The sequence below is a fragment of the Thalia democratica genome, chromosome 6 (assembly GCF_965202585.1).
Source record: "Thalia democratica chromosome 6, ktThaDemo2.hap1.1, whole genome shotgun sequence".
Taxonomy (NCBI): Eukaryota; Metazoa; Chordata; class Thaliacea; order Salpida; family Salpidae; genus Thalia; species Thalia democratica.
In genome coordinates this window covers 9,353,648-9,367,946 of record NC_139170.1, presented here as the reverse complement: position 1 = coordinate 9,367,946, position 14,299 = coordinate 9,353,648, and the positions used below count along the sequence as shown (strand labels likewise).

At 25.3% G+C, this 14,299-nt stretch overlaps 1 protein-coding gene across 1 annotated transcript; it reads right to left on the bottom strand.

The window, feature by feature from the left end:
• Positions 1-13,611: 13,611 nt before the first annotated feature.
• Positions 13,612-14,007, bottom strand: LOC145838704 (DNA (cytosine-5)-methyltransferase 3B-like). Its single transcript, XM_082946331.1, has one exon. The coding sequence runs from the start codon at positions 14,005-14,007 to the stop codon at positions 13,612-13,614; it is 396 nt and encodes a 131-aa protein (XP_082802457.1).
• Between the last annotated feature and the right edge of the window lie 292 nt (positions 14,008-14,299).

Here is a 14,299-nt window from a genome sequence, read left to right as displayed (position 1 = left end):
AATTATCTATACATGCGTACCCAGACTTTTAAATTTAAAAATATTAAATTTTTTTTATTTTTTTAACTATTTGGTACAACTCACCGATACCAAGTAACAATATAACAGTAAAATCTTGCAAGATGTGTAATTTTAACAGTCTAGTTATAAGTTTTTTGTAGAAATGTTATTAAAAGCTTTGAGTAAGCAATTAATTGTTTTCATTAAAAAAAAACATAACAGTTTTTAACTGTTACCTTTATAATATCACATACGAAACTAGTTTTAAATGTTTTTCAACCAGTAGGCTTTCAATCAAAATAACGTTTATTTAAACAAAATACACGTATTTTTAACTTCAACTCTTAAAATCTGTAAGGAGACATATTTTTATTTCCGGTTTAAATTTTCTATGAAAATCTTTAAAAAAAATTTAAGCCGATATTTTTTCAAATATACAGAAAAAATTATTGTGAAAATGTTGTTTAAATTTTGGAAGTTTTGTTTCAACAACGTATTTTACGCTAGGTGTTTTTTAAACTACAAACTTAGTAAGTGCCTATCCTTTAATAACCTAAAACAAAATCTCTGCATTACTTAAGGATGTAAATGTTCGTCGATTTTGATTTAAACTCTTTTTAATGAGTTTAAACCTTTTTGTAATGTAAGCTATAACAAGAATACAAAAATCACAGTTTACGTCATTATTGGAATATTCAATCTGGACAAAACAATATAAACACATTAAAAGTCAGTGTATTATGTGTTCATTACTTTATATTAGTTTTTATGTTCTTATTTTTTAAGAGATATCATTATATCCAGGTATGGATCCAGGTAATTTTAAAATTATTTGTAGGCAAAAGCTTGTAAGTACAAAATAAAGCTTAATTAAATAAAATAATCTTAACGTCAATGAATTCTAACTCAAGCGACAGACTACTATATACAAAATACTATATCACTTTTTGAACTTTGTCTAGATATGTTTTTCTGTCTTAAGAGAAAAGCTTTTAATATTTCTTTTAAATAAATGTTTAAACATTTATTGAAATGACCCTTTAACTTTGATTTTAAATTTTGATAAGTAAAAATATGTTTTTGTTGTAGTCATGTATGAAACATTAAATAAGTTTTTAAAGTAAAGATTACAAAAACAATTTTTTTTTTAATTTACATAAACTTTTACCAAAATTTTCCACTAGAAATATGAGAGAAGTAAAAAAAAAAACTTTTAACAAATTTATAGTTGTTTTTTCTTAAAAAGTAGTATTTTGTTTTCAACTGTGAAGTGTAGTATCAACATTATTAAACAAGTAGCACAATTGTAAATTAAAACTTTGATTTATTATTTAGTTTAACAATAAACTTAAATATTTTTATCTTTGAAAGTAGTCTTGTAAAAATGCTAATTTGAACACTATCAAACTATAGTTAAGGTAAAGTTTTAGTCTTTCTTTCAGGAACTTAATATAATTTCAATGAGTAAAGCTTGATGTTTAGAACTTAGTTTTTAAAAAAAAGTATGGTCAAGCAAAATTTGATAATTTTGTTTCTGGCACTTTTCATTACTGTTTCTTTAGCATCAGAGTTTGAAATTGAAAACAATGAGAATTGTACTAATTTGAATAACGAGCCTGCACAAATTAATGCTACGGTTAGTTCTTACAAATACTACGTTTAGTAATTTATGTATATCATAATCATGTTTAGAAATCTACTTTAGGTAGTTTATATATATTTTTTATTACTTTAAATAACAACAACCTATGAAAATATTCATATCAAAATAACAAAGTTCCTCAATCTAACTAATAATAACCAAATTTAAATTTTTCAAAACAAAGAGATACAACTTTTGATTTTCTAAAAACAAACAAAACTAAACAAACTGAAAAATAAACATATTATATTATTTCAAATACAGTAGTTAAAAAGCTTTTTACAATTAGTTTCTCATAATTTTTTTTTAACCAGAAGTTGTTTAATCAATAAATATAACTGGTTGACCTTTCATAATGTTATTTAAAGAAATACTAGTTTTCGATCCATTTACTAATAACTGTATACTAATCTGAATAACGAACCCTCATAAAATAAAGCCTCTGTTTGTTTATTTATTGAACCGTAAGAAAAAATTTTAAGTTTTAAAATGATATTTAAACGCGCACATCATAATAAATGTATTTTTTTTTTGTATAACATGTAACAAGAAACTCAATAAATTCCAAGCACAATTGGTAAAAGATAAGAAATGTAATAAAGATAAGATAAGAATTTTTAACACTTTTTTATTTATATGTAACAAGGTTTATGGCAAAATAACATATAAAGATATAGTTTCTCGAATAAGAAAAACCATACTATATTAGTTTAAGTCAAATAATCTAATATCTTTTGTTAGTCTAATTCACAGCAATAGTTTTAAACATTTTGTAATGCATTGCTTACTTTTAAACTTGTTAAACAAACTAGCTAGCTTTACTTCAGACATTTAAAATAAAAGTTTTAAGCTAAAGATAGTAAGTTTTGAAATATTTATTTCATTAAATCAAAAAATAATAACATACTTTTTGTTCACAGTATAACTATCAAAAGTTAAAAAAGAGTTACTTACTGTTACTAATGGTAGCAAAACAGTATCATGAAAGTTACTTATAAAGACTGCTTAAGTTTACTAAATTTAATAATTATTCGGAAGTTGAAAACAATCGCTTTGTACAGAATGAAATTAAGCTATGATGTTCTGAAGCTTTTGAGTTTTTTATTTAAGCGTTAAAAGTTTCTTATATTATCTTTATCTCTATATCGACTTGTTTTTTTTTCGTTTTTTTTACTAATAAGAGATTTTTTATATAATTTAAATTACAAAGTTTATAAACTATACTTAAACCTTTACCTGTTGTTAAATATGGAACAGATCATTTCTCCACTCGATGAAAACCAATCTTACAATGTGTGGACCTGTCGAGTTCCTTACTTCTACCAGTACAAAACATTTTTTCTTTTGGACTCTAATAAACGACACATAATACGGTGTCTATTCTAAATACTTTGACAACAGATTTTGGAAAAATGACGTCAAAGCGAAAAAGGAAATCTTTGAAATGATGACTAAGAACAAAAGAGATGCAGAATATGACCCGTGGTATCTTAAGCATGAAAAATGGACCAAAGATTACAAATTTACGAGTTATGAGGAAATGTGCGATTATTGGATTAAAAACAAAAATGCCCCTCTTTTGGGTGGAAAAATGAAAGAAATTGTAAAAGGTTTATTTTTCAAAAACATTAATTACCTTTAGTAATACTGCTTTTAAGAAAACAGCAAAATGTATTTTAAGTTAAATAATGTTATAAGAACTAGCAAACGTTAACAAAAGCAATAAATAGAGGTTTAAAAAAAAATAGAAAGTTTATTTTTCAAAAAGTGTAAAATTTACTAAAGTACAATCTACAATTTCATTAATAAAGCCTCAGGTATTTTGTTTATTACAACAAAGGAACATTAGCACATGGTTCAGCACTTTTTTTAATCAAAATTATAAGCATGAGTAGCCATTTGTATAAATTTAAAAGTCAATTTAAACACTACTAACTGTTACAGGAAAAATTTGGTCGTCGACTGGTCTTCAAGAACGCGTTCATCACATTTATGGTTACGACTGCGGATGGGGATTTTGGGGATGGTTCTGGTATGGTACCGATTGCTTTACGTGGCATACTCAGTTTACTGCAACGTTAACGAAAGAAACGCTGAAGTACAACACACAATCAATGCAGATTGAGAATAGTCCAAGTTGTTTGTGGGAGAATTTGAAAGACGGAAATGGCCAAGAGAGAAAGTTCAAACGGTCCTGCAAGACCCATTACTCTGTTATTAGGTTGATAGAAGTATTTATATGCCTGTAAAAAAATATTTTAATAAGACATTTTACCTTCTTAAAGCTCCAACACATTATTTTCGAGTATCATCAATTTTTGTCTTAATTTCAAAGTTTTTCTTGTTATTTAATATTTCTTTTACTTTATTGCATTTTTTTAGATTTATCGAGGAAGAGAATGGTAAAAAAGTTGAACTTCCAGACAAAAAGGGTTGTTCAAAGGTTTGTATATATATTAAATTTTTTAATTATACATTCTGTGTTATTGTACAATTTAAAAACTAAAACTAAGTCTCTTTTATTTTAGATAGTAACGGATTTTTTAAATAAAAGCATTCTGTTATCAGTTTTGGTCTGAATTAATAGAAAACTTGTATTATTTTCATTTCTGTTTTAGGTTGATATTAGTTATGAATTGTTTTTTTTACATGAAACTTCAACTAGTAATTTTTATTTAAGCTGGACAGAACACTGCAGCCAGAGAACACTTTTATTCAAATATTCAACAAAGGGAATTCACCTTATATTTTGGTCCCCAGTTTGGGTCTCTACTTGAAAAACTTCTGGTTTTGCAGTTATCGATTAAGGTAATTTGTTTTAATTTTTTCAAACATACTACTGAAAAAGTATATAATAGATGTTTAGTTTTCATATATAGTAAAAAACTGTAAAAAATTTAAATTGACATCGTTTTTTTTTTACTTTCTTCATACTTATATATATATTTCTATTTAATAATAAATATCTTCTTTGTTATAAAACTCATATGCTTTTCTTATAATTTGTATATAAGTACAGTACGGTACCAATAAGGTAAGCACGAAATCTTTAAAGTTTATTGAATTAACTGTTTAAAAATATTTTTTATATTTAACAAAGTAGCGACAAGTGATATTTATATAACTACTGCAGATGTAAAACAATCGTTTTTAATAAATATGAAGTATTCTAAAAATATTCGATTGTAAAAAAAAAATATTAGCTAGTAAATATTTGGTGTAATAATGATTCATTTTTTTCAATTCTGAATGGTACGCGTTTGACGTAAAGTACGCAAATTTCCTGGGTTTAAGGTTTAACCTAAATAATATCACCACTGTAGTATTACTTTGCCACATCCAAATTTGATAAGTGTTTTAAAAGTTTAAGTAATTTGGAAAAATGTAAAATTTAAACTGCGCATCCGGTTAACTCACATTTTATATAAACGTATGTAGTTAAGTAGTATTATCTGTTTTTTTTTTTGAATTTACTTTTGTAGTTTTATTGTATAAAAAACAAACACTTATAAGGCTCTAATGATAAAAAGACTTTAAATAATTAAATATGGTTTACCCTTTGTGGACCTAGTTTTTCAACGATTTATATATAAACTGATATAATTTTAGGTCGTGTCATCAAGAATACAAGACAATGCTATGTACTACAGACGGACACATTATTGCAACTAAAGAAGATTCAAAAGAGCTAAACAACATAAAAGAATTACTTTTTAAAAAGTACCCTTATTATTATTACTCGTATTATTAAAAATACTTTGAAAGCCTTTTAAAACGTTTCATAAAACTTATATTTTTGGCACTGAGTATTTAACATTGAATCAAAGAATGTTATATGTAAGCTATAATTAATAGTGTTTGTGTTTTTTTTTTCTCAAAACAATAAAACATAAAGTTTTAGCTATTCGACTAAAATAGACTTTAATAAAAAAAATATTTCTTTAATTTTCAACTTAAAACACTTTTAGAAATGGCTTTGAAAACAAAACTACTATTTATTTTTACTTTTACTTTACAATAATTCTAAAATTTTGTTCAATTGGTTTTTTTTCGATAAATCGTTTAGTAAAACTTTTATCGCTGAAAAATCAATCCCAGGCGGATCCTAATAGTATTATTAGTGATTAAAAAAGACATGATATGCTTTAATTTTACTTATAAGTTTTACATATATTTAATTTTCTTCAACAAAGCACTGTTTATTGTTTGTTGTCAAAAGTGTTCGTTTTACTACATAATTAAACATAAAAGTGACGAAAGTTTTTTCAGATAAAATCCTTACTTTTAACTTCAAGACGTTCAAAAACTAAGAATTCGATAACACCAAGCACAACTCAAGTTTTGAAAATTCAAAACTAAATAAAACGTTAAATACTAATTGTGTTAAACTCCTATTTTTTGTTTCTTGTTACAAAATTTCAGTTAAAGATTTTTTAAGCAGCAAAAATTTCAAACAATTATTTTCAAAGTAAATAGCTAAACAGTAATATGCCACTTAGGTACGCACTTCCGGTTTGGTACGCACTTTTTAACCGAAAAACGCTGAGTTCAGAATGAAAATGCATTTTCTTTTCTACTCATAGATTAAAAAAAAAACAACCCTAAAAGTAGTAATACAAAAGTATTGTTTTTTAAACAAAATTATACTGTATCAAACTCAAAAAAATTAAAACCAAACAACACAGATAAAATCCAATATTTCAAATAAACATATTGCAGTTATTTATTTAACGAGAACAACGAACAGGGTAATTTAATTTGCAAACCCAACTATTAAAACATGGGAATAAAAAATATTAAATAGGTCATAGAAAATTTATAAAACGAAAATAAGGAACGGTGAATTTAACAACTGATTAAAACATAAATTTAAAAAGCGTATTAACGCCTGAAAAACAATTTAGATAAACGTAAACAATGAACAGTTTTATTGACATTTACGTTCCCCATGATTGAAATATAAATGTATGAATCGTATACAAAAGCAGTTTTATTGAAAATGGCCATGTGTTAGGCTTAATGAAGGTAATCAAAGACCGAAAATCATTAACTACGCATTGCCGGTTAGGTAATCAGCGTTAAGTTCAAAGTGCTAACTAAACGGTTACTGTACTTAAAAAATGAATTAAATATTAAATGGCATATGTAGACCAGTAACTGCTTTAGACTGGTTGCCTGTAGAGTGGCGTTTCCAAAACTGATTTCCATACCTGCTCTGTTGTATATATGTATAAATATTAATAAATAAATATGTTTATATGTATAAATTGCTCCCTTACTAATTGAACACAAATTTGAATTTTCATTTTCTTAATATTTATTGCCCTCTGATAGCCAAAACCGCCCCCTAAGTGAAATTTAGAATATTTACTGTAAATATTTATTTGAGAAATTTCATATACAAGGTTCATATGCGCCAGGCCAAATCATTTTTATTAGAAATATTGTTAAAACTTCAACGTTTTTCAGTTCAAATCATATCAGTAAGATTTTTTCACCCATCTTATTTTTTATATCATAATAAAAATAAAAAACTGTTTAAAAAGTCAACAAAACTATATATTATGGTATTATTCGAAAACTGAACGTATCAGGATCAATAATATGTATATTCCTTTCATTTTTAATTGTGAAAACGATTATTTAGTACATTTTTTTCTTAAAATAAAATCAGAAACTGTAAAAAAATCATTGCAAAAAAGTTGTATAAAACATGTAAAAAAAGATAATAAAAAATCACGAGCTATTACTTTTTGCGCTAAATGGTTTTTAAAATTTAAAGCGTTTGTTTACACAACTAATTAGTTCTTACATGCGATAAAGTCTACTAAAAATCTCAGAAGCGAAAAAAACAATTTTATTATGTAAATTTAGCCAACTTATACGCTACTTATTAGTCTATATTGTTCTTTAAATAGTACATACATTTCTAAATTGGCTCAGTTTTGTTTTAATTACTAAGAAAATTTTAAATTAGCTAGTAAGTTTTTTTTTATGGATTAAATAATGTATAACTTACTAAAAAACAATAAAGGTTTAATAGTCGCATAAAAAAATGTTTTGAGTAATTTTTAAATAAAATTTTACTACGTGCAGTATATATCTAGCACTTATTTAGTTCTAGGTTTTAAGATCATAAGTAGAAAAACTTGAAAATAAAACCTTATAACTATTTTGTACATTATGTTGTAAGTTAAACTAATACTTGAGTACAAAACACTTTAAATATTGGGTGGTGAACTTCAACAAACACTTGATACGTATTTACTAATTAAAAGAAAACGCAAAAAAAAGCTTGGATATTTTTTTAAAACCTAAAAATATAAATACAGCAATGTTTAATATTAACTAAAAAAAATATTTACCTTAGTTAATCAACAATAACTTAGTTAAATAATTATTTTTAATAGTTTAGTTAAGTAATTTACTGTAGATGCAGATAATGTTAAATTCTTATTTTTTGGTTAACTTATAATTATCATTTTTTTTTTACTTAAAAGTTAATTTTAGACCTTCACTCTAACATTTATGTTAATTATAACAGTTTTCATTTTGTTATATAAACTTTTCATAGATTTTTATTAGAACCATAGTCTAAAACTATAACAGCTGGTAACTGTATCAATGTGAAAAACGATCATATAAAAATCAATGCAACTGTTAAATAGTTAAGTTTTTTCATCTGAAAAGTTGAATTGATATTTTTCAAAAAAACTTCATTTCTAGAAAACGTTGTAACGCATAGTAAGTATTTTTTTTTATAACTTCATTAATGTCAGTGTCGGTCAATACAGATTAAATAAAAATATGTTTTATTTAAGTTAAACGATTAAAAACAGTTTATACTCAATTTATGTTCATATTTTTGCTTTAGGATTAAAAAAAGTTAATAATGTAAAATTTTAAATTGAAATAATCTGTAAATATTTGAATTTTTAATATGTTTGTTTAAGCAGAAAGCTTGTAAAAGTCTACAAAAAAAACTTTTCGGGCCAATTTTTGTTGTTATCAATACAAAATGTGAAAACTCTTTAAGTCGCTTAATTTTTAACAACTTAAATACGATTTATGTTTTTTTAGCAATCTGTTTCTAAAGGATAATATCATGTGACTAATTTAATCTCTTAAAAGGTTTGTTTAGCAATCAGTTGTTTTTGTTATAAACTAAACAAAATACGAAGTATAAAAGTAGAAATACAAAACAAATGTTGAACTTTTTTTAATCACTACAGTTTTTTTAAAAACTAAGTTTCTAAAACCAAAAAATCAAAACCTTTAATTTTTGTTCTTATAAGACAATAAAAAAAATTTAAAGTATAGTTTTAAAACTTTCTATCATAGAATGAAAAATGTTTGTTTATTCAGAAAACTTTTTTTTTTAACTTAATGTGCCAAACATTGTTTCTATTGTTGACAAAACTAAGTGCGAAAACTCGTTAAGTCGTATAATTCATCTAAAAATAAATATATTATTTTGCATTCTAGTCTTAAAAAAGTACTCGGCTGTTTTTTATTTACTTTTGCTAATTTCTTTCAAACAATTCTGTTTTAGCCTTGTTTGATATAAATAGACACGAAGTTACAGAGTTAAAATAATCTATAAAAAGGTTATAAAATACAGTTTTGTTTTCATCTTTTTATAGGATGATTCAAAATATATAAAACTTCTTTTTTTACAACAGCTTTTAATTTAAAAATAAAGCAGTTTTAGTTATTTAAATCGTCTTCTTTAGACAGGTTTATTGACAAAACTACTGATACAAAAGTATTTTTACTAAACTAAAAGTGCGTTTAAAATATTTTTATCTCACTATAAGGTATCTAAAAAACTATAACTGTTTTGCTGCAATATTAAATAAAGTATTTTAAAAACACTGCAGTTATAATTTAAAAAATTTTAGATTTTAGAAATACAACAGCATTTTAGAACGTTTTGAAACCTTTTTAATTTATCAAACTTAACGATAAAAAGTGAGAGAGAAGTAATTTAAAAAAAATTTAAACAATTGAAATGTTTTTTGTTTTGTTTTTTTAAAAAAAGCTTTGTTTTCAATAGTTTAGTTTATTTTTAATTTATTACAACTATATCTTATACTAAACTTAGTTAATTTTTTTAAATTTATTTATTTACAAAGGCTACAATGTTTCTCCCCTAAGGGATCTTCAGGCCTGTAAAATAAAATAAACATAAGACGATGGACAAACTTAAGAAAATACAATAATGCAACAAATTATAAATGAATTCAAATTAAAATTAAAATTAAAAATGTATAGTGCTATTACTAGAGAATTAGTTAACAAAATTAAAAGTTTTATAATAATGAAAAAGACTTTTTTAAACTTCTAAATATGCTTTATACTTACAATAGATGATTTGTTTTATATAGGTTTGGATTTAGCTTAAAAACACAATACAAAATGGCGCTTAACAAATGAGGGTACAAGTAATAACAAAAGTAGAACTAAGTGATAAAAGAATTAATACGCTAAGTTTTAAAATAAAATTTCCTAAAGTGCGGGCAGGTGTAGAAGAGCTCTTGTCTTTTGTTTAGAATTCGTTTCTTATTAGCAAGTGCTATTTCTATTTTTTCCAAATTGCAAGTCTTACAGATTTTACCTATATTCTTCATTTCCCTGATCTTGTGCATTATGCTCCATTTTAAATCGTAGCTGGTGTTATTGTTTTTTAAACTCCAACTGTACTTGGAAAGCTCTGTTCCCTTGTTATTTTCATTCTTAATATCGCTAATGTGCGCATACCATCTCTTTTTGAATTGGTTTCCTGTTGATCCTATGTATCTAAACTTAGTAGCTAATTTTGTAAAAAATAACATTTTTTTCTATTAAAGACTAGTTTTTGTAGTTTAAGTTCTTTTCAGTTTGTGTAGTTCTACAATATATAGTTTTCTAATATAAACACAATTTTATTTTAATACCTTTAAAGTGTATAACAATTTTTTAAATGCATTTTTGTACGATGGGTCACTTTTGCATGAAGTGTAATTTTTGCACGGAGGGTAAATTTCGCACGAGAGTAAAACTAAAGCAATTGCAAAAAATAAATGATAGTAAAACGGGTTAGTGGTAATAGTAATTATTTTAATAAAACAAGCTAATAAAAAAATAAGAAGAAGAAAAGAACAATTACCAACCAAGGCTAAGGGTTAGCGGTTACTGTGATAGAAAAAAAGGAATAAAAAAAAAATACAAAAAATTTTTGAAAAAAAGTGTCTTCATGCAAAAGTGACCTTTCGCGCAGAAGTTTCTTCGTACAAAAGTTACTCTTCGTGCATAAGTTTCCTTTCTTTCAAAAGTGTCTTTTCGTGCATATATGATACCTACCTAATTTAATGGCTTCTTTACTAGTTATTTACTTAATCATTCTTTGGCAGCCTTACTAATTTACGCCACCTAATAGTTAAATTTATTTTGTTCATTTTGGCAAACCCTGATATAGACCCTCTAGTAATACAGTAGAAAAAAGTTTACGTTAAATAAAACATGCAGCCAACAACTATTACCAACTGAAAAGTGTTGAGATGAAGTGATACAACATATCTCGCAATTTTTATTAAGCAGTTGATTGATAAGAAACACAAGTCAGTTGTCTAAGTCTATATTACAAGTTTTTAACAAACGTAGAAATTAATTATTGCAACTGGAACGTGGGAACAGCCAACATTCTTATCGATTTGTGCTCTACCGTTAGCAAGTGACACAGTAGTTCATAAATAGAAACAAAATAAAAGACACAATAAAAATTGGATTGTTTTTAAAGTATATTTTTTCATTCTCATCACATTCCGGAGAATAAGTTTACTCTATTTTATAATATTTAATAACATTGTATGTCTATTTCGATTGATGAAGGACCATTGTTTTTCCATTTGTATTGGTTGCCATAGTAGAAATTTTAAGCATATAGTTATGTTTGAAACAAGCAAAAGTTAAAAGTTTAATTGAATTATTGTAAAAGCTTAAGTTAGCAAACATCTAACTATCACCAACATTTTAACTGCATACTGAGAAAAAGAAGTTCTAAAATTAACTCTAAATTCAACTTTTTCTTTAATAAAATGAGTATCTTTAAGTAATCTCTGCTAAAAATTCCTTATACAAAGTTTTTATGCTAGCGAACGATGTTTGTTAAACTTGATCTTTACTTAAATACTTTTGCCATACGTTTATCAACATTCAAAACTTTTTAATGTATATTCAAAACATGTTTAATTTTTGTAAAACATGTAACAAGCTTTATAAGTCTAAAAAGTGGAAATATTTATGAAAGGAAAAAGTATAATACCACTTTTAGTGCAGATCCAACTTTCTAAGCAGAAATATCTGGCCCGCAATTTAAAAAGAAATAAGAAACTACTTGTTCAAAACAACTTTATTATAAACTTTTTGTTGTTTTTACTTCAAATGTTTCACTAAATTCAATTGTACATAATCAAGGATGTTTAATTATATGTCGATTAAAACAAACATTTTAAATTATAACATTCTTTATTGATCCATTATCTAATATAAAGCTTTTCGGCTTTAAAGAATAACAAAAGTCTTGTAACAGTTGTAAAGTATTTCTTATTTAGTTTTTTTTTTTGTTTAAAGCATGTTTTCGCAAAAAAATACGCACAATATTTTTTTTTCTTAGTTCAGGTATTAAAGTTACCACTAGCACATGTGTGTTAATAGCGATTAATTTTACTTAACTGTTTTGTTTAAAATTTTGCTTTAAAATAATTTAACAAAAAATATTTTAGAAAAAATAAAATTTAATAAAAATAGTTTCAATTCGTTTTTTGTATGATATAATCGCTAAAATATGATAAAATATTAAAGTACAAATAGATTATAAAATAAGTAAAATAGTAGCTACAATAACAAAAGATACTAAGAAATCTAGTTTTTCAATTTAATAATTTTAAAACCTATATTAGACATAAAAAGAAGTTAATCCGTGTTTTTATTTTATTATTATAAAAAAAAATTATTGCTAATGTTGAGTAGAAAACTTTTAAATAAATGTACAATATGCCACGCCGTTCCTTAAAAAAGTATAAAATATTAAATATAAAAAATAATTTCGTAGAAGACTAAATACTTTATCGAAGCAAACTTAAGATGAAACTATTGCTAAGTAAAATTAAATATAAAAAGATAATGTATAATCTAAGTAAATTTGTTAGAATCTAACTTTTTTAATTTATATTTCGAATGTTTTGCTTCAAGTATCAAAAGTCTTGATTACCTATAAAGATTGTAAAAACATATAACAAAACTGTAACTACTTTTAAAGGTAAATTATAACTGACTACTGTGTAGTAACATCGAAAAATGCTTAGACGATTTAAACTTATTTAAGTAAATTGAAACTCTAAAAATTTTATGGAAAAATAATTACACATATATCTATAAATCAAAAAATTAAAGCTTATATAACTTTTTTTTAACTAACTAACACAGAACATATAGTTATAATTGTTTTTTTAGTTTGTTGACATATAAAAAAAAACATTAGTCTATTTTTCATGTATAAAATTGTTCAAAAAGCTTTTAACGTTCTTTTGAACTGAAACTGTGAGATACCTTTTAAGTTATTTTATATCAAAAGAAAATGTGTATGTATACATTTAAAACTTGCCGAACAAATCTAAAACAACTTAAACTTTTCCTTTTATATCATTGAAGAGTATGAAATGTTGTAAATTTTGATGCATCGTTTCAGTTATAAAACAAAAAAATAACAATCTAATTACTAATATCAAAGTTATTAAAACATGTGAATAGGATATAGAATAAAAAATCGCCATTAAAAAAGCATAAATTAGTAGTAATAATTAGCAAAACTATGCCTTGTAAAATTTTAAACATTATAATTAAGCTGTGAAAACATTTTTATTAGGAAGAAAACAAAATCTTATTACTAATTAGTTAATTATCAAGTAGCAAAGAAAGTTGTAGTTTTATTACATATCCTGTTGAGTTTTGAAACAAACTTTCAGCAACTTTAAAAGTTCAGTCAGGCACGGAACACTGGAGGCCTCTGCAATCAACTTGCGTCTCTCGCGCGGCGACAAACCTTCTACTTCTGTGTATCCAGCCGGCATTCCGGTGACTTTTTCAACTTCCTCGCTGCAAAGGTAGCAGTCGTCCGTGTGCCGATGGCCACCTTCGTTCTCGTGAATCAAAACGCTGTCTCTTCTGCTGCTTATCGTGTCGATTTCACGCTTGCATCTGAAATTTCTCTCCTTGGTCAGACAGTCTTCAATTTTAAAGTGTCTTTTCTGCCTTCCCTGTTCGAGATTGTCAATACCAGGAATGTTGCTCCAGAAAAGCCTCTTTTTAGCAACCGGACTGAACATTTTAGCGTTTAAACTTTTCGGTTTGCAGCCCAAATGACGGCTAATGCAGTCCCTAGTATACTTTTCAGTCGCTTGCGTGCTTTCATATATTCAGTAAAATGGAGTTTCTTCGCAAGTGCTACAACCGCCTGAAGGGCATCTGTGTTGCCATTTGAAGCATTTCGGCTCTAAAACTTCGAGAATTTTGAGAAAATCAAAAAACTTTTTGTTTTCAAGAATTTTATTCGGACTTCCTCCAATCACTAAATTTACTCCGAGCTCAGACAAAAAATCCCTTTTAAATTTCTCACAT